We start from the raw sequence: 20,506 nt of genomic DNA, 5'->3' as shown, positions 1-20,506 counted from the left end.
CCAAAATATAGAAATACAATTGGTCTTACATGTTGATCTTATATTTTGGAACTTTGCTCAATCTGCTTAGTGGTTCTAGTAGCATTTTTGTAGATTCCATCGGATTTTCTACATGGATAATCATGCTGTACAAAAATAAAGCTTTTATTTGTCTTTTCTAATTTGGATATCTTTTATTTCTTTTTCTTTCCTTGTATTCTTTTCTTTTCTTTTCTTTTCTTTTTTTTTTTTTTGAGATAGAGTCTCGCACTATCTCCAGGCTGGAGTGCAGTTGCATGATCTCGGCTCACTGCAACCTCCACCTCCTGGGTTCAAGTGATTCTCCTGCCTCAGCCTCCCAAGTAGCTGGGACTACAGGTGTGCACCACCATGCCCAGCTCATTTTTTTTTTTTTTTTTTTTGTATTTTTTTAGTAGAGATGGGGTTTCACCATGTTGGCCAGGATGGGCTTGCCTTATGTTCTTGCCTGGAAGTTCTTTACCAAGTTGAAGACATTTGCTTCTATTCCTAGTGTTAACTCTTAACATTTTTAAAAAAGATCAGGAATAGATATTGGATTTTAGCAAATGATTTTCTGCATCTACTGAGATAATCATTTTGTTTGTTTGTTTTACTTTGTTATATAATTTATTACATTTATTAATTTTCTAACATTATGCCAACCTTTCATTTTTAGGATAAAACCCACTTGGTAATGATATATCACCTTTTAAAACATCATTGGATTTTACCGGATAATTTTTTAAAATTTTGCAGCTATATTCTCCTTACAGCACTTAGAGCTTGCCGTTATTTTGTTTATTTTTCGTGTTTTTCTTTTGAACAGAATGTAAGCTTCCTGAGTACAGGTGCTGGCAATACAACATATGTTTTGTTTATTATTTTTATCCCCAACACCTAGCTCAGGGCTGGCACATAGCAGATGCCCAGTAAATATTTTGTTGTTGAAAGTAATGTCAAAAGATGATGTTTGAAAAGTCCTGGGCCATCATGAAGGGCCTCATGTGCCAAGCTAAGGAATTTGGAGTGTATCCTGGGGAACCCGGGGAGTGACCCAAGAATTTTGAGTAAGGAGTGACACTCTGGTGATGGGAAACAGATCAAAAGTGAGGTTTTCTGGTGACTGGGAGACCATTCTCCTAATTATCAAATGAATCCAGTCGAGAGAAGGCGAAGGCTTTAACTAAAGCAGTGGTCATAGGATGGAGAAGAAAGAGCAATAAGTGCTATTTAGAAGGAAGGGTGGATACCACATGAGGGACTACACGTGAAGGGGTGGAGAGGAGGAGGTTAATGAACTGTTGGTTAACTTGGAAACACAGGTGGAGGCGTGTGGGTGGGAAGTTGGGAGGACTTGGGTTGGAGGACTCTGGGGTAGCCAAGCAGAGAGTCCCAGAAGGCATCTGAGCATGTGGGTTTGGAGAGCTTGGCTCTGGAAGTATGGCTTAGGACCCTTCAGATATAGGTGGTCATTGAGGCAGGTAAGTGTTGATAATCCGTCTTCTATAGCACTCTGCACTTTCCTCTGCCCTGGTACTCACCACCCCTTATATTCCTGGCCACCTCCTCAGCTAGACTGTGGATGCTGTGAGGACAGAGGCCAAGAATCCTTAGCCTCACCCCTGTGTCTGATCACTAGTGAGGGCTCCATAAATATTTGTTGAAGGATTTGAATTGTGCTTCTGCCATTTACTGATTTGGACTAGATGCATTGCTTAATCTATGAGCATTTCAGTTTTCTCATCTGTAAAATGAAGAAAATGTTCACTCCATAAGTTTGTCATAAGTATTAGACGAGATAAAGAACATTTGGTACCTCACTAAGTGTTAGTTCCTTTCCATCTTATTGAACTGAATCTAAATAAGTCATTTAGAGAAAAGGAACTATACATGAAATCCTTTTTCTTTTTTTAAGATCTCCGTAAGGAAGATCTTGGGTCCCTATTGAGGCCTCATTTCTTCATGCTTTTAAAATTTCCTTTGATTATTATTTACTTTGCATTTAGGCTTAAGTGCTATACTTAAAATACCAAATGGGCAATTGTTCTTCTAGAGAGATGAAATCTATTACTCTACTCTAGACAGATAAAATCTATTATGAAAACTCTATATTGTAGTTGTTGGCCAAAGCAGTTAAACATAAATCTGATAAAGCCACAGGTTCATTTCACAGTTTTCTTTTTAATCATTGCATTAAAAAACTGAAAAATAAGTGTTCTCTTTAACATCTAATCTAGTAAGATTTAATATTAAAGACATGTAATGGGGGCTTTAGTTTTGAAAATCTAGTTTGATTTGAATGCTAATTAGCCTGATTACTTGCCTAGCTTAGGAACTATATTTTAGTTATTTTCCAGGTTTCTATTTTATCCCCCTTTTTTAGTGAATAGGTTTCCTATTCTAGTAATATTAAAGACTTTTGAGAAGGAATTTTAACTGGTCAGTAAGTTTGGTTAGAAAAATGCTATATGAGTGCTTTCTTTTAAATTGCTAAGGGCAGAGAATGAAAACTACCTGTATATGGGAGTGATATGATTTGGATCTGTGTCTGCACCAAATCTCATGTCAAATTGTAATCCCCATTGTTGGAAGTGGAGCCTGGTGGGAAGTGATTGGATCATGGGGGTGGTTTCTAATGAATGATTTAGCACCATCCCCCTTGGTACTGTCCCCACAAAAGTGAGTGAGTTCTCATGAGATCTAGTTGTTTAAAAGTATATAGCACCTCCCTCCTCTCTCTTGCTCCTGCTCCTGCCATGTAAGACATGCCAGCTCCCCCTTTGCCTTCCACCATGATTGTAAGTTCCCTGAGACCTCCCCAGAAGCCAAGCAGATGCCCACATCATGCTTCCTGTACAGTCTACAGAACTGTGAGCCAATTAAGTCTATTTTCTTTATAAATTACGCAGTCTCAGGCATTTCTTTATAGCAGTGAGAGAACAAACTAATACAGAAAAATGGTACAGAGGAGTGGGATATTGCTATAAAGATATCTGAAAATGTGGAAGCAGCTTTGGAGCTGGGTAATGGGCAGAGTTTAGAAGGGTGTGGAGGGCTCAGAAGAAGATAGGAAGATTAGGGAAGTTTTGAAATTCCCTAGAGGTGTGTTGAATTGTTGTGACCTAAATGCTGATAGTGATATGGACAGAGATGGCCAACCTAAGGAGGTCTCAGATAGAAATGAAGAACTTATTGGGAATGGGAATAAAGGTCACTTTTGTTATGCCTTAGCAAAGAACATGGCTGCATTGTGCTCCTGCCCTAGGGAATCTGTGGATCTTAGAAACTGAGAATGATGATTTAGAGTATCTAGTGGAAGAAATTTCTAAGCAGCAAAGCGTTCAAGATGTGGCCTGGCTACTTCTGACAGCCAGTGCTCATATGTGTGAACAAAGAAATGATCTGAAGTTGGAACTTATATTTAAAGGGGAAGCAGAGTGTAAAAGTTTGGAAAATGTGCAACCTTTTCTACCATGTGGTAGAAAAGAAAAGCCCATTTTGTGGGGAGGGATTCAAGCAGGCTGCAGACATTTGCATAAATAAAAAGGAGCCAAGTGCTGATAACCAAAACACTGGGGAAAAAGGTCTTGAAGGCATGTCAGAGACTTTCACAGCAACCCCTATCATCACAGGCCCAGAGGTCTAGGAGGAATGAATGTTTTGTGGGCCAGGCCAAGGGCCCCACTCCCCTGCATGGCATTGGGACACTGCTCCCTGCATCCCAGCTGCTCCAGCTTTAGCTGTGACTCAAATGGGCCCTAGTAAAGCTTGGGCTGCTGCTCTAGAGGGTGCAAGCCATAAACCTTGGCAGCTTCCACATGGTATTAAGCCTGTGGGTGCACAGAATGCACGAGTTGAGGCTTGGGAGCCTCCACCTAAATTTCAGAGGATGTATGGAAATGCCTGGATGTCCAAGTAGAAGCCTGCTGCAAGGGTGGAGCCCTCATGGAGAATGTCTACCTAAGACAGTGTGGAGGGGAAATGTGGGGTTGGAGCCCCCACATACAGTCCCCACTGGGGCACTGCCTAGTGGAGCTGTGAGAAGAGAGCCACCATCATCTAGACCCTAGAATGGTAGATCCACCAGCAGCTTGCACCCTCAGCCTGCCAAAGCTGCAGACATTCAACACCAGCCCATGAGAGCAGCTGCGGGGGCTGAACCCTGCAAAGCCACAGAAGCATAACTGTCCAAAGCTTTTGGGCACACCAGTGTGCCCTTGGTGTATGATATAGAGTAATAGAGTAAAAGGAGATTATTTTGGAGCCTTAAGATTTAATGACTACCTTGGTGGGTTTCCAACTTCTGTGGGGCTTATAGCTCCTTTCTTTTGGCCAATGTTTCCTTTTTGGAATGGGAATATTTACCCAGTGCTTGTATCCCCATTGTGTCTTAGAGGTAACTAACTTGTTTTTTATTTTACAGGCTTATAGGCAGAAGGGGCTAGCCTCGTCTCAGATGAGACTTTGGGCTTCAGACTTTTGAGTTAATTCTGAAATGAGCTAAGACTTTGGGGAACTCTGGGAAGGCATGATTATAGTTTGCAACATGAGAAGGATGTGAGATTTTGGGGTTAGAGGTGTAATGATATGGTTTGTATCTGTTTCCCCACCAAATCTCATGTTGAATTGTAATCCCCAATGTTGGAGGTGGGGCCTGATGAGAGGTGATTGGATCATGGGAGGAAATTTCTCATGACTGGTTTAGCACAATCCCCCTTGGTACTGGCCTCGCAATAGTGAGTTCTCATGAGATCTGGTCACATAAAAGTGAGTAACATCTTTCTGCACTCTATCTCTTGCTCCTTCTCCGGCCATGTGAAGTACCGCTCCCCCTTTGCCTTCCACCATGATTCTAACTTTGCTTGCTAAGGCCTCCCCAGAAGCCAAGCAGATGCCAGCATCATGCTTCCTGTACAGCCTGCAGAACTATGAGCCTATTAAATCTCTTTTCTTTATATATTACCCAGTCTCAGGTATTTCTTTATACCAATGCAAGAGCAGACTGATACAGGGAATATTCACTTTCCAGCCAATAATAACCAACTTTAGTTGCTAAACTAATAATTTAATGTTTTGCTATCAAGGAGATGTTGAAATTGTGGTTACTGTGAACTTATATGGAATGTTAAGAAGTTCTGAATAGTGGAAAAGGAACCAAGAGTCGAGAAGCCTGAGTTTGAGGTTTGGTGCTAACTCACTTTGTCACTGCTGGCAAGACCCATAATTTTGTAGGGCTTTAGTTTTCTCATATGGAAAATGAGTTTGGACTAAGTTTTCTGCTTGCTTTAAGACTCCTGTGATTCTAATTCTGTAAATATGAAATGAATAATGCTGTAATTTGTCTATTATGGGAGTTGGGGATATTAAGTGAATTCATTCCCCCAAATGAATGAATCCAGTTTATGGCTTTATTATAAGTTTCCTGAGGCATATACAGTGGCACAGGTGCACAGGGTACTGCACAATTGAGTAAAGAAAGTTCAGATTGACATAGACTGTAGGTGAGTGATGGCCACAGGCTTTGGAATGGGATTCCCACCTGGATTGCTTTAAATGATGATCCAAAACCCATTCTAAATGAGAAGCTTTTCAGGAAAGTATTGAGGGATAGTGGCGCAGCCTGTCATCTGGATTTCCATCTTCACTCTGCCACTTACAGTAGCTGATGACCAGAGTCTCTGCAGCCCTTCCACGCCTATAAGACACAGGAGACTGATTCCACAACCAGTGCTGTTCCTAATTTTGAAGAAAGCGTTACTGGGACAGAGGATGTTACACTGATTCCCTTATGTCTCTAGAACTTTCTATGAAGGTGTAAAAATCATAAAAGTTTTATAAATTTAAAACAAAGAATAACATGTGGAGGCAGAAATTCAAACAAACAGAAGCTATGATAGAGGTATGGACAGTGGGGGCCCAAGGAAGAACATGACCCAATTCTCCCTGGGGTGGCAGAGTAGGGCTGGGGACAGCATTCCATCATCACCAATTGTACAGAGAAGTTGCTTGAGTTGAGTTTTGAAAGACGAGTAGATTTTGATGGATACAAAATCAATAAAAAAATTGATGACTTCTTTGGATTTTCTGATGGGTTTTTGGCTCCATATAGATGGAAAAGAAAAGGTCCAAGACTGTATTTTCATAATCTCTCCCCAGTGTCTTATAGCGCACTACCCTGACTCTCCATATCAGACCCTGCCTTCCATGCTGCTGTCAAATTTGACTTTAACTACATATCTGAGAGCTGTCCATTGCCCTAAGAATCACAACCAAAAATATACTGATTTCCTTTCATTTACATGTGCTTTTAGGTAATATGGTTCTTATAATAGAGCTAATGAGAGATGAGTAATTATATTTCACTTAAAATCTACTTAATGTTTTTATATAGGTAGATATTATATTTAGTATGTATTACAGGTGGCTGTTTTAATGACTCATATTGCTATTTAAAATTAATAAATTTTAAAAACACAAGCCAAGACTATTTTTAGGCTATAGTCTCAGTGCTCCGGAAATTTATACATTTTTCAAAGATATTAATAGCTATTTATATAGTTAATTTGGCAATGACTTATTAAAGAAATATATTTCTGTTCTTGGGTCATCCTGAAAGCACCAATTTTAATTACAGCATTAACCTTCAGACACATTTTCATCTCATTTATAATTAATAATTATATAGTACAGTAAAATATATAATCTTGGGAGCAAAGCCAAGTAAAATGAAAATGAAATGCTATCACTTGACTTAAAATCTTCCTAAGTCAGGAGCCTTGTTGGTTTGAGACAGGGGAATTGTGCCAATGGGCAGGTGCAGCCTCCTGCCTGTACTTATAGCACTTATTGAAAGTGTTCCAGCTGGGTGAGGTGGCTCACACCTGTAATCCCAGCACTTTGGGAGGTTGAGGTAAGCAGATTATCTGAGGTCACGAATTCAAGACCAGCCTGGCCAACATGGCAAAACCCCACCTTTACCCAAAATACAAAAATTAGCAAGGCATGGTGGTGTGTGCCTGGTCCCAGCTACTCAGGAGGCAGAGGCAGGAGAGTTGCTTGAACCCAGGAGATGGAGGTTGCAGTGAGCCAAGATTGTAACCACTGCACTCCAACCTGGGTGACAGAGAGAGATTCCATCTCAAAAAAAAAAAAAAGAAAAAGAAAAAAGAAAATAAGTGTTCCTTACTTTCAGTGAGATTTTTGTTGTTGTTTTTGTTAGACTATGTTTTATTTCATGTCTGAGGATGAAATTACTGAAAAGACCCAATTCCTAATTTAGGGATATACAAATGCAGATATCAAACTGCATTAGTGTTAACATTCAGAATGTTTTCAGATACTTTTACATAGTACACAAATATTGTTTTGTAATAAATGTCATTCAAAATAGGTTCTGGTCACCTAAAAGAAATTTAAAAGAAATATTCTTTATTTACAGTATTTATATCATCTGTGTTTTCTAATGATAGACTCCAGGTACAGGCATTTAAAAAAAATATGGATAAAATCTAAAGGTGCAGGTTTATCTTGTCATGTAACTAAGCCTCAGTTTAGTCTTTCATAAACTGGGGATTAAAATATCCATCTTAAAGGGTTGTCATGAGGATTAAATGAGCTCGTGAATGTGAAGCCATCATTTTAGTATGTGACACATAGCAAGGGCATAAGAAATTGTAAATGTTACTTATTAATATTTTATTATTTTTTAAACTGAATTTACTACTATAATTTTTTTTCTAGAGAAAGTTTTTGCCCACTCACCTCCAACCTTTCCTATTTCCCTCATGGTTAGCTAATACCTGATGTTCCTTCTCAGCCTTTGGTAAAATGTGAATTTGACAAAGGTAGAGTTAGTCTCCCCTTCCAGCACATCTCATCCCTCGCCTAGCTCTGCCCCAATAGCTCTCAGCCAGCACCCCCAGTTGGTCATGGCCAGCTTCCACCACATCCCCTCAGATGTAGCAGATATTGATTTAAGTGGCTCCGTTAAGGCTGTTCAGAATAGGCAAAACGAACAGGGCTAGGCCTCCTGAGATCTTGGTTCTTAACCAGTTTGTTGATTGCCTGTCTTTGACTGAGTTAACGCACTGCTTTTAGACTCCAAACCCAGCATCTGTGGGGTGTCTCTGTGTAGATCAAATTATAATGTAAATACAGACACTTTTGGGAAAGGCTGTACAGACAGTAGTTGTTATGAGACCTATTCATCTTTCAAAACTCAACTCAAAGAATGCTGCCCCGATCCCCACTCTCCCATCCCAGGCGGAACTGGGTCATTTTCTTCCTTGGGCCCCCACTGTCCATACCTCTATTGAGGCTTCTATTTGTTTGCATTTCTGCCTCCCATATTAGATATTCTTTGTTTTAGATTTATAAAACTTTTGTGATTTTTATACCCTAGAACACACAGAACCAACCATGACTCATATTTCAAAATTTGTATTGCTAATTGATATGCTATTATGTGTCATGTTCTGCTATGTTTCCAATAATCTCAAATTGTTCTTTTTTTCTGTTAAAACATTGAGGAAAAACATTTTCCTGTTAAAACATTGTTTCCTGTTAATACGTTGAGGAGATGTAATAATTTCAAGACTGGGCCCAAGATCATGTTCTCTGAAGCTCTGAACACCCCCTGTCTAACACAGTATCTAATATTCAGCAGGAGCTTAAGAACAGTTGAATAAATAATTGAAAGAAAATTATTGAATAGGAGACTCAGGAAGATTAAGAACCTTCAAGCTGTAAATGTATCTCTAATGGTAAAGATTCAGATTCTATGACAGTAGGTGAGGAAATAATCTCAGATCTGCTGGCATTCCATAAATCACACCGTATAAGGCGTTTGGTCACTGACTCTTGTTGAAGTGCTTCTCCACACAATAAGGCATAAAACTTTTTCAGTATAGTTATTGATTCCAATGTAGACAAGAACTCTAAAAAACACCCTTTGTCATCATTATTCTATGATTGCAAGTCTCCTTTTTAAAAGATAGCAAAAAACAAAACAAAACAAAAAAACTGTTGCTGTTATAGAATTCTTTCTTAGATATACAGTCATCCCTCTGTGTATGTGGGGGATTGGTTCCAGAACCCCCACATATACCAAAATCTGGGTTTTCTCAAGAACCACCAACCCATATATACAAAAAGTCATCCCCTCCATATGCATGGGTTTCAAAACCCACGAATACTGTATTTTCTATTTGTGTTCAGTTGAAAAAAAATCCACATATAAGTGGACCTCTGCAGCTTAAAGTGGTATTGTTCAAGGACCAACTCTGCATGTTTTAACTATAGTGAACCCTGGTTTGTTATGACTTGTTATCATGAATTTATCCTATATATGAATTCAAATGAATCAAGCTCTTCCTGTGACTCCCTGCCCCCATTTGCCCTATATTAAATAACACGAGTTCCAATCTTCTTTAAATTTTCATGATCTGGCTTCATAATAAAGCTTCATAGTTGGTTCTCACCGTTTGTATCACCCTGGGGAAGGAGAGAGAATTGGATGTTCATTTTGCACATTATTTTAACCTCAGCTAATGGAAACTTTCTCTAACTTCCTGTGTAGGTCAGCAATTTAAAGTTGGATTATCCACAGAAATCATATTTCATTGTGGATTCATCCTAGAGACTCTAAACTGGGAAAGGAATAGACTGGGAGGGGGGGTCTCAGTGAGGGTGTGTGAGGACCCCTGTTGCTGCTTCTCTGGAGGTTAAGGGGATTTATTACACTCAGTCCTAAATGTTTCAAGTGCAGAAAGAACTGTGTAAGTCCTAAATGTTAGTGGTGGAGGACATCTTAGGCGGGAAATATTCTTTCTTATTGCCAATGAAGAAATGGAAGTTTTTGGTTGTTTCCTTTCTTTGCTTTCAGAGAGTAGTCTGTCTGTGGCAACTGTTTTGAGAATCTTGTTTTCCACATTGTGATCTCTGATTAAATCTCATTCACTGTAGACATGATTTATATATCACAAATTTCCTTTCCCTCACATAAGAGATGCTTGTCTAGGCAGAGTATGCAGAAGTCTCACACTAACCTCCCACGGATGTCAGTCCTCCCTCCAGGGCGCTCGCTCTCAGTGCTCTCTCTTCACCTCTGACTAGTTTATCACACTTATCATGTGTCTCCTGGCATTTGGTTGAGTCGAATTCTATCTCCGTTATTAGCTAAGTGTCTCTGCTGACGAGTCGTTGCTCACTTGTGCGTCCTACTCACAGGTAAGCTGTATTAAGGTGTATTACCAATAAGTGTGAAGTCTTCCAGTTTGCCTGATTCCTACTTTTTTTTTAATACATAAGAATGAATTCAAGGTTATCCCTATAACAATGTCGCTCTCATTCCCTTATATTGATTGCACTGGGAATGACCCTGAGTGTGTCCATGGGAATGTATTAGGAATAGGAATGTCATCTGTCATGTGTTGCAAGGAAGAAGTAAAAAAAAAAAAAAAAAAAGGTTGAAAAGCACAGTGTTAGAGAATAAACTCTTGGATAAAAATGTCTGTGTCTAACTCATTTTTTACCCACACAGGGCCTAGCACTATGCCTCACACATAGTAGGGACTCAATAAATGTTTTGAGAATGAACTAATGAATGCAACCCAATAGGTAAATACATTCCAGAGACATTATTCTGAAGAAGAAAAAAGAAAATACCACATTTTGGGGTTGTTTTAGCATCATGTTTCAAAAAAGTGAATTTTCTTCTTGAAAAAGACTTTCTATAGGTAGAAATTGAGTTGCACATTGCTTACTGACAGCCCGTACCACTGTCCAGACCCATTAGACACAAGGGTCACTTTCATAATCCACCATTGCAACATGCCTTATGTTTTTCCACCTAGGTGGTTCTGGTAAATTGTCATCACAAGTTATTACCCTTAAGTCTAACATATTCTGAAGGAATAGGTGGCTGATACTGTCATTTGAGGACTAAGAAATATTTGTCTAGACATTTGATCCAATCTGTATTTTTATTTGATGTGTAATTGGCGAGAAAATAGCAAAGACAAATTTAAATGCTTGCATCTCTAACCTTGTCACAGTGTCTGAGCATTCATTCATCATCATTATCTTGGATTCCTGCAGCCAGCAGACTTCGTAGGAAAGCAAGCACTGAAACAAATTAAAGCCAAGGGGCTGAAACGAAGACTGGTCTGCCTCACCTTGGCAACGGATGATGTTGATCCAGAGGGAAATGAAAGCATCTGGTACAATGGCAAGGTGAGTGCTGAGGACCTCACTGCCAGGGGCTGTGGCATCTTCTGCAACAGAAACCCCCCTTGTTCCTATTTTCTCTTAAACCCTTTTGCTATTAATTATTTATTGGAGGGATGACACACTTTTGATTTCTGAGCTGACATTCAACAGACAGAACGCAATTAACTGAAAGGAAAATGAAATGTTGCTCATTTTTGAAAACATAAAATTCTATATATTCTGTTTAAAGAAAACAAACCCAAGGACTTGAAATACATTGGACAATGAGGAGGGTATGATTTAGAGGGTAAATGATCTATTTGCTCATCACATCCATGTCTGTAAATGCAAAAGATGGATTTTATAAAAAATTTGGCATTCTGATTTAACTTTTTATGGATCTTTCAGAAGGAGGCAATTAGCATATTAACAGGGAAAAAATCCAAATGAAAACATCTATGACAATAGAGGGTAGAACCTTAGAAAGTAAAGCAAAGTATGGAAACCATTTGGTTCTTCAGGAAGAGTAAAATCACCTTCTCATTTTGGAATGTTACTTTTCATTCTTTCTATTTGTATTCAGTAAAACCAGATAACGTATCAATGGGACTTTGTTTTCTCCATTTTTTCTCCCCAGCTTTCTGCATTCAGTTACTTTCTCCATTTTTTAATTACTATTTGTAAAACCCAATTTTGTTGAAACTGAATGTGGATGTGTTTTTCCTGGTATTAGCAGGCACGTGTGGGACACCCAGCTTAGACCACGGGGAGGGAATAGAGCCTTCAAAGCTCATCTAAACAATGGTTTCCAATGAACAGGGTCAGCTTGGTCATTACCCAAGACTCAGAGCTTCTGTGCCTGGGTTTTTTTCTTATTCACTGCAGCCTGCTTGATATTTGTTTCCATTTTCTCTATCTCATCAGTAACACAAAGAGTGCTAGAAGTGGAGAAAGCCAGTGGTGTCAAATCACAGCCTTTGGGGCTAAAGCATGGGTCAATTTAACAAAGAACTAACAACTACTGAGTTCTTACTGTATACCAGGTATTTTTCATGTTCTCTCCCATTTAACTTTACACCACGCCTGTCAGATATGTATGATCATTTCCATTTTAAAGATGAGGCTTTGAGGGGCTCAGAGGTAACTTGTTTGAGGTTACATGGCTAGTGATTGATAGAATCAATCTCCCACTCAGGTCTAGTTTCCAGCTTTGAATTTCTGGTCCTTTCTTCTAAGACATAAAAGAGATCAATTTGATCTCTTTTCTGTCTCTGCTGATGTCCCCCTGTAGTTTCTTAAGAATTTAATTAATTAATTAATTTGTTTATTTATTTTGAGACAGAGCCTTACTCTGTTGCCCAGGCTGAAGTGCAGCGGCATGATCTTGTTTCACTGCAACCTCCGCTTCCCGGGTTCAAGTGATTCTCCTGCCTCAGCCTCCCAAGTAGCTGGGATTACGGGTGCATGCCACCATGCTCGGCTAATTTTTGTATTTTTAGTAGAGATGGGGTTTCTCCATGTTGGCCAGGCTGGTCTTGATCACCAGCCAGGTCATACATCCACCTTGGTCTCCCAAAGTGCTGGGATTACAGGCATGAGCCACTGCTCCCAGCCTTAAGAATTTAATTCTATACCCACATTCTTGTGCATCTGAGTATCAGGTGGATGTTATTAGAGTCTGTGAAGCCAACTGACTTTTCTCAGATCTCAAGTGCTTTCACCTGTCTGTAAGCCTGGATGGGCCGACCTCTACTTCCTTCTTAAATTGGGCTGAGTTTGCTCTTCTGTTTGAACTGTTCCTACCTTTCTCCCTGTCTCTTCGTTCTCTTTCTGTTCTGTATCTCTGGTTCAGCCCTCTTTTCTTAATATATATTCTTCCCTATTTCATATTTGCCCACAATTCACATGATTTCTACTTATAACCAGCTCTGCCATTAATTAACTATTTGACCTGTTCTTGAGCTGATCTCTGGGCCTCAGTTTTCTCATCTGTAAAATGAAGCCATTGGATGAGATAATGTCTTCTTGTCATTACATTTCCTCCCACCTCATCTTTCCTTTGTTGTTTATTTTTCACTCTATTCCCAGTCAGTTTTCTCAGTACTTCTTAGTACAGTCTACACTTACCCTTCCACCAACCTTCTGTTTTACTCAGCATGGAATGAAAGAGATATTATGCTATATTTTTCTGTATTCCCACGTCATCCACAGTCAACTGATTTTTAGCCACCTTAAATATGATGATACCAAAATTAGTTTTAAAACCCTGAAAACCCAAGCTCCAATCTAAAGTTTTTTCATCTGCCTATGCATATACTGCATTTACATGCTATATTGTTCACCTTTCCTTGCCATCTGCTTATAAAACTGCTAATCCAATTATAGGATTCTAGCTCTTGGATTTCCTAATATGAGTTTGCCTGCTCTTTGATGCTTAGTAAGGTCGTCATTTTAACATGCAGATGGTCTTCTTTTTTGATCCTTTTTCAGAGGCCCTTCTTGGATCGTCTTTACTCTGGACTGCTTTGAAATAATTTTTGCTTTTTATTTTCAGACTTGGTCTTGACTTGTGTTGCTTTTAGTATTTTATTCTTGCAAGCATTTTCAGTGCTAGAGATAGGGTACAAATGTATTTGTTTATTGCCTTTTTTTTTTTTTTTTTTTTTTTTTAGTGTCTACCATATGCCAGCGATATTCTAGGCACTGGGGATACAGCAGTGAACAAAACACAAGAATCTCTGACCTCATGGAGTTTACATTCCAGAGGAGGGAGAGATGGACAGTGGACAAAATAAATAAAGTATATTGCATGTCAGATGGTCTTTAGTGCCTTGGGGAAAGGTCAAGTCCAACTGGGAGCAGGGCAGTGCTGGAGAAAGGGATTCTAACCTTAAATGAGGTTTAATTTTTTTTAAATCAAGGCATAAAGATGGTCATGAGAAAGGCTTTCTTTATATTGGGTGACTCAGTTATAAAAGATGCTTTGAAATAGAGGTTTGTGGAGAGGTTTGGAGAGCTTAGAAGGTTTTTAAAATTATTATTTGTAAACTACAACACACAGGGACAAAGAAAAACACAATAGAACATCAAACAAAATTATGTTAACTTCCTTCAAAGGCCATTTGCCATGTTACCTTCTGGAAGTCAGATAGAGACTTCTCATAATTTGAGAGAGAAATGAGAAAAGGCTAAAAATAGATGAGAATTATTCACATTGGTAGAAAGAAGGTCAATGTTTGTTTTAACAAAGAATGAGAATTTACCAGGCAGAGGGTGGGGACCGATTGTTCTCACAGTTCACTGAACTAAAAGATGGAATGGATCTAATTGAACCTGGAAGACTTTAGGCAAAACTGTTTGAAATTTATGCAAGGGAAAACATTTCCCTGGAGATTTAGTAATAGGGTACAAGGAAAGGCCAGACTTCTGAAATACCCTGGGCTTCTAACCCCTGGATTAGAGAGAAATTCAAGTAGAAATGAAAGTAAATTCTAGCAGAAAGCAAAGCAAACTTTAAAAATAGCACTCGTAAGTAAGGACTCTCTTTTTTCAGTTTACTAATGCAGAATGGCTGCAAGACAAATCACTGCTGGGATGTTAGGAGATGAGAAGGGCTGAGGAAACGGTGCATGTAGTCTCCTAAGAGTGATTGTGGGCTTTTGACCCAGTGAGTCAGGGGATCACAGCCTGAGACCAGCGCGGGTCTCTTCCTATTTTCTGAAGACGCTCAAGCAAACCAGATTAACTCTCCTAGGGCTCCAAACCCAAATCTCTCTCTTACAGGTGGGGAAATGAAACCAAGGTTACCAAGAAAGTCTTTCAAAAAGCAATGATTAAGCCAGGCATGATAGCTCATGCCAGTAATCCCAGCACTTTGGGAGGCCAAGGCAGGCTGATCACTTGAGTTCAGGAGTTCGAGACCAGCCTGGCCAACATGGTGAAACCCCGTCTCTACTAGAAATATAAAAATTAGCCGGGTATGGTGATGCACACCTGTAGTCCCAGCTACTCAGGAAGCTGAGGCAGGAGAATCACTTGAACCCGGGAGGCGGAAGTTGCAGAGAGCCAAGATTGCACCTCTGCACTCCAGCTGGGGCAACAGAGCAAGACTCCATCTCAAAAAACAAACAAAAACAAAAGCAATGATTGGGTGCAGCCACAGAGCTGCTCCCAGGTTCCACATGGCTGAGGGGGACGCAGGGGTGACCAAAGACAGGATGAAGAAAGTGAAGTAATGGCAGCCATCGATGGCGAGGAATGGTGTGTCATTGATAACTGTGCCAAAATACTTTGTGTTAGAATTAGTGATGATATAGATGACCCCAAATGGACACTTTGCTTGCAAGTGATGCTGCCAAATGAGTACCCAGGTACAGCTCCGCCTCTCTATCAGTTGAATGCTCATTGGCTTAAAGGGCAAGAACTTGTGCATTTATTGAATAACCTTGAGGAAATACATACGTGGCCACCCCATTTGGTTCAGAAAGAGTACCTGCTTTGTGTCCCTGGGATCCAGGCTATGTTTCTTTTCCTCCCAAACTATTTAATGAGAAAATGACAGAATATTGGTGAAAGTATTCTTTACCTGTTAGTGGAGAAAATAAGAGATGTTCCAATACAAAATCTCAGATGACAGAATCACGCCCAGATGTAAAGAAAGAAACTGCAGAGAAAGATGTTGAATGTGAAGATGGTCTCATTTTTGCATATCAGCCAGAAAGCTCGGTAAAAGCACTGGATTTTGATATCAGTGAAAATCGAAGAGAAATAGAATTCTCTCCGATTGATCATGGCATTTCTGTTACAGACCAAATAAGTACTTTTCAGGCAGACTTGTCTCCAGTACTTTGTCCCAAACAGGTGAAAATGGTTCTTTCCAACTTGTATGAGAATAAGAAAATAGCTAGTACCACCCACAGCATCTATGCCTGCAGAATATATTGTGAGGACAAACAGACCTTCTTACAGGGTTGTGAGGGTGATGGGGAAACAGCAGCTGGTGGACATCTTCTTCATCTCATGGAGATTTTAAATGTGAGGAATATCTTGGTGGTGGTATCACGCTGGTATGGAGGCATTCTGTAGGACCAGATCACTTTAAACATAACTGTGCCAGAAACATACTAGTGGAGAAGAACAACACACATTCACCTGAAAATCATCTAAGGCTTTGGGAAAAAAACCAAAAAATGTTCATCACTGAGTAATGGATTAAGTGAAAATCCAGGAGTTGTGGGCTGAGGTGACAATTCTTCCAACATATTTGTTAGCATAAATATTATGCCTCAATTTCTGTTGCAAATTAGTGATTGTGAAATTTCCAAAAGTGATTTTCTTGTCTCTGTTTCTTTGTTTAATTCTTATAATATAAAGCAATAAATATGGAGAGTCAGTAGTCTTCTTCCACACCAGGAAAAAAAAAAAAAACAGCAATGATTGAAACTCTAACCTCTCTGACCCTAATCCCTGCCTGTATCACTGAACTATGATCTAAAGGAGAACAGCAATTTTAAAGCATGTGTTATAACTTGTCAGTTAACAATCAGCCAGAAAGAAACTTTTACTAATGAATGTATTCACATTTTTTTTTTTTTTTAATCAACCAGTTTTCACAGTAAGTTTAGAAATCATATGGAGAGCTTCTGATTTGGGGTTCCAAAGAGAATTAAAAACTGGGACTACAGAGATAGGAGTCTGCAATTAAAGTCATGAATGTGTTAGCATCTAAAATACTAGAAGTGCTATAGTAAGATTGTTGACTGTAGCGTGCTCTTTGCTGAGGCAGCTGAATGATCACCAGGCTGATTCCCGTCCGTGAATGTCTTGAGCTCCAGCTATAAACAGTCCCCTGAGCCAGATGGTAAGACTTTAAGGATTAGTGCAATGTAGTGTGGCCAGGAGAAGCCATTTTGAGCAGGGCTATGTATCATGTTTTACTTTTGTTGTCTTCCTTTTCTTTTTGTTCCATGTAATGTTTTGACGACAGTTTTCTGTATTTTCTGCTTTTCCTTCTTTTTCATTCTTTCCTTTAGACCTGATTTCCAATAACCTTCTTATCTTTTAATCAAACTTGTTATATAGACTTTTTTTTTTTGAGACAGTCTCACTCTGTCATCCAGGCTGGAGTGCAGTGGCCAGATCTCGGCTCACTGCAATCTCCGCCTCCCAGGTTCAAGCAATTCTCATGCTTCAGCCTTCTGAGTGTGCCTCAGAGAGTGTAGGTGCCTGCCACCACACCCAGCTAATTTTTGTATTTTTAGTACAGACAAGGTTTCACCATTTTGGCCAGGCTGGTCTTGAACTCCTGACCTAAAATGATCCGCCTGCCTTGGCGTCCCCAAGTGCTGGGATTACAGGCACGAGCCACCACTCCTGGCCTAAACTAAGTATTACTGTTTTAAAAATGAGAAATTTCAGAGTAATACAGATGTGTACCTTGAGAGTTACTTTTCATAATTTGTAAGCTTTCATTCATCTTCTCAAAATGTGAAGTTTTCCTCCTGTGTCTCTGGCGTCGTGTCCCCAGACAGCATTTCAGAAAACTTCCATTTTCTAAGTTGAATCTGTATTGCAGGGTTTTTTTTCACCCAGAGATGAGGAGCACAGAGCTGTGACCGAGACCCTGAGGACTGTTGGGTCTTGTTTTCCAGGTGGTTGGCAACACGACATCTGGAAGCTATAGCTACAGCATCCAGAAGAGTCTGGCGTTCGCATATGTCCCTGTGGAACTAAGTGAAGTGGGACAGCAAGTGGAAGTTGAACTATTAGGCAAAAATTACCCAGCAGTCGTCATACAACAACCTTTGGTATTGACCGAACCAACCAGAAACCGGCTTCAGAAAAAAGGTGTAAAGGACAAAACTTGAAAAAAGACCTTTAGCAGTCAACTGAATTGGAGTTGCTAATGACTGTCCTTGAAATTATCATAATTGGTTCCCAGGGGAATAGAGGAAACCAGGAATTCATTTCAAAATCATCAAAGTCTAGATTTAGAATCTTAACGAAACCTTTCTGTTAAGTGTTTTCTAAGCAAGACAGAATAATAGATAAATGATTTACATTTTTCTTTTAAATGAAGAAATTTGAAATGAATTTTTTTTTAATTACCCCACATTACCCAGTCGGCAAAACATTTAAGTGTTTGCTAATACATACAATCATTACTATAAACGAATTAAAGGACATTTTATAATTTTAGTAACAAATGCATTCGGTTCTTGATAGCTGAAAACAAATTAATAAATTATCTTTTACGTGAAAACATGTATAATATTGTTGATGGATTTACTTCATAGAGAAATCTTTCCTTAGATGAATAAATGATAGTTTTAATTTTTCATGATATAGCTGTAATGAAAATAGTAAATTTTAACATTGATATATAGCCAACGTTTTAATTCAAGTCTCTGAAATATTTATCATTTTCTTAATGACTTCCCTGAAAGGAGCTTTATAGGACATTATTATTCTCCTTTCAAAGGTTGTTTTAGAAGAGAAGTTGCAAGAAAGAACAGAGTCTTCCAAAGGAAACGGTACTTGTAAACTTTCAGAAATGAAGCTGAAACATAAATAGATTGTGCCAGTACAAACACAGTTTGAATACCGAACACCTCTCTTTGGGAAAGAATTAATGCAAGTTGACATCACATGGTGCTGTTCTGAATATCATTTCACAAAGCATTTGACAAAGCAGGTCAAACAAAAGCTTAAGAGCTGACAGTTAGTGCTATGTACAGCAAGAAAAAAAATCAATTTAGAAATAATTCTTTGATATACTTTTTGAAATTATTTGGGTGTAGTTGATGGAATAAATCAATTTATTTTGTAAAGGGTGGTTTATCATTTATAATTAATTTATACATGCATATATTTGTTACACATTTATAGATGTTTTCTTAAGTATTAAAAAAACTGAATATGAAGCATGGTAAGATTCTGTCATTTGAATAAACTTTAAAATGATTTCTTAACTTGTAAGTTTTGAAAAAGTGCCAATTTTACATTTTAAATGTTTTATAACAGTAGTTATATATTAGAACTCTTCACATGTTCATTTCTCTTTGGCATGTCCTCTTAGATGAGAAAAGAAGGAAATTCCTTTGGTAACAAACAAATTTCCTAATTATTGGGAATATTATCTAGGTTCTTTAGTCCAGTTCATGTTAGTGCTGGGAATTTGGGATATCAGCTTCTCATTCTCTGCCTTTCTATAACCCCATGACCTCAGGATAGTTACATACCATCTCTGGGTTCCTCCTCTGTGAAATAGGTTTAGACTCTTTTTTGCATACTATATTATCAAGAAGCAATAATGAAAGTACAACATTAAATTCATATCATATAGTTAATATAGCACTAAAACTGATGAATAAAAGAATAGACCATTCAGATGAATGTGAAAAATTTAAAGAAATCCTACGCACAGGATAAAAGAAGTCTACCCCGATTTCCTTAAGAAGTTGCCCTCGGCCGGGCGCGGTGGCTCAAGCCTGTAATCCCAGCACTTTGGGAGGCCGAGACGGGCGGATCACGAGGTCAGGAGATCGAGACCATCCTGGCTAACAGGGTGAAACCCCGTCTCTATTAAGAAATACAAAAAACTAGCCGGGCGAGGTGGCGGGCGCCTGTAGTCCCAGCTACTCGGGAGGCTGAGGCCGGAGAATGGCGTGAACCCGGGAGGCGGAGCTTGCAGTGAGCTGAGATCCGGCCACTGCACTCCAGCCTGGGCGACAGAGAGAGACTCCGTCTCAAAAAAAAAAAAAAAAAAAAAAAAAAAAGTTGCCCTCATTCTCTCTTTTGTTGTATGTTAGGTGCTATTAGGTTTCGTAGATTACCCCAGCACCCCCACTCATACTCAGCCAGTCCGTCCTGGCCTCAGCACCAGGTTTGGTATCAGCCAATTCATGGGCTGACAACGACCTTCAACACACCCTAACTATGGAAAGCTGAGAAGAGTTAACCAGATTTCTTCCATGGGAATTTGGATTGTGAACCATCAGAGGAAAAACTGGTTAGTACTAAAAGCCGAAGCTGAAAAGATGGATAGAAATAGAAGCCATAAGCCCAAGGGAGCAATGAGAACTCCCGATAAGGAGGGAGACACTGAGAGAGAAACAGAGAGAATAAAAGACCAGTTCCCAAAGCTCTCGGCTCCTGATGGCTTGCTGGCCAGTTCTTGGGTGAGAACCTTGACTTAAAAGGGCCTAACTGAAACCACTAGCTTCTGAAAAGTGGAACATACACGGAGAGAGGTTAGTGTCAGCCGTGAACAGCAAACAGCCAGCATACTTGAAAACAC

The 20,506-nt window shown here is 39.3% G+C and overlaps 1 protein-coding gene and 1 pseudogene across 1 annotated transcript in view; both read left to right on the top strand.

The window, feature by feature from the left end:
- Positions 1 to 18,550, top strand: part of DMGDH (dimethylglycine dehydrogenase) — a 70,527-nt gene extending 51,977 nt beyond the window's left edge. The window contains exons 15-16 of the mRNA XM_025388133.1: positions 11,098 to 11,232; positions 17,859 to 18,550. Of these exons, the coding sequence (XP_025243918.1) occupies positions 11,098 to 11,232; positions 17,859 to 18,074 (351 nt within the window). The 3' untranslated portion in view covers positions 18,075 to 18,550. The remainder of the gene's footprint in view (positions 1 to 11,097; positions 11,233 to 17,858) is intronic.
- On the top strand, positions 15,390 to 16,415 carry LOC112626137 (annotated as a pseudogene).
- Positions 18,551 to 20,506: the final 1,956 nt, after the last annotated feature.

This window comes from Theropithecus gelada, chromosome 6, assembly GCF_003255815.1.
Source record: "Theropithecus gelada isolate Dixy chromosome 6, Tgel_1.0, whole genome shotgun sequence".
Taxonomy (NCBI): Eukaryota; Metazoa; Chordata; class Mammalia; order Primates; family Cercopithecidae; genus Theropithecus; species Theropithecus gelada.
The sequence above is the reverse complement of the archived record's forward strand: the minus strand, read 5'-3'. Positions and strand labels throughout refer to the sequence as shown.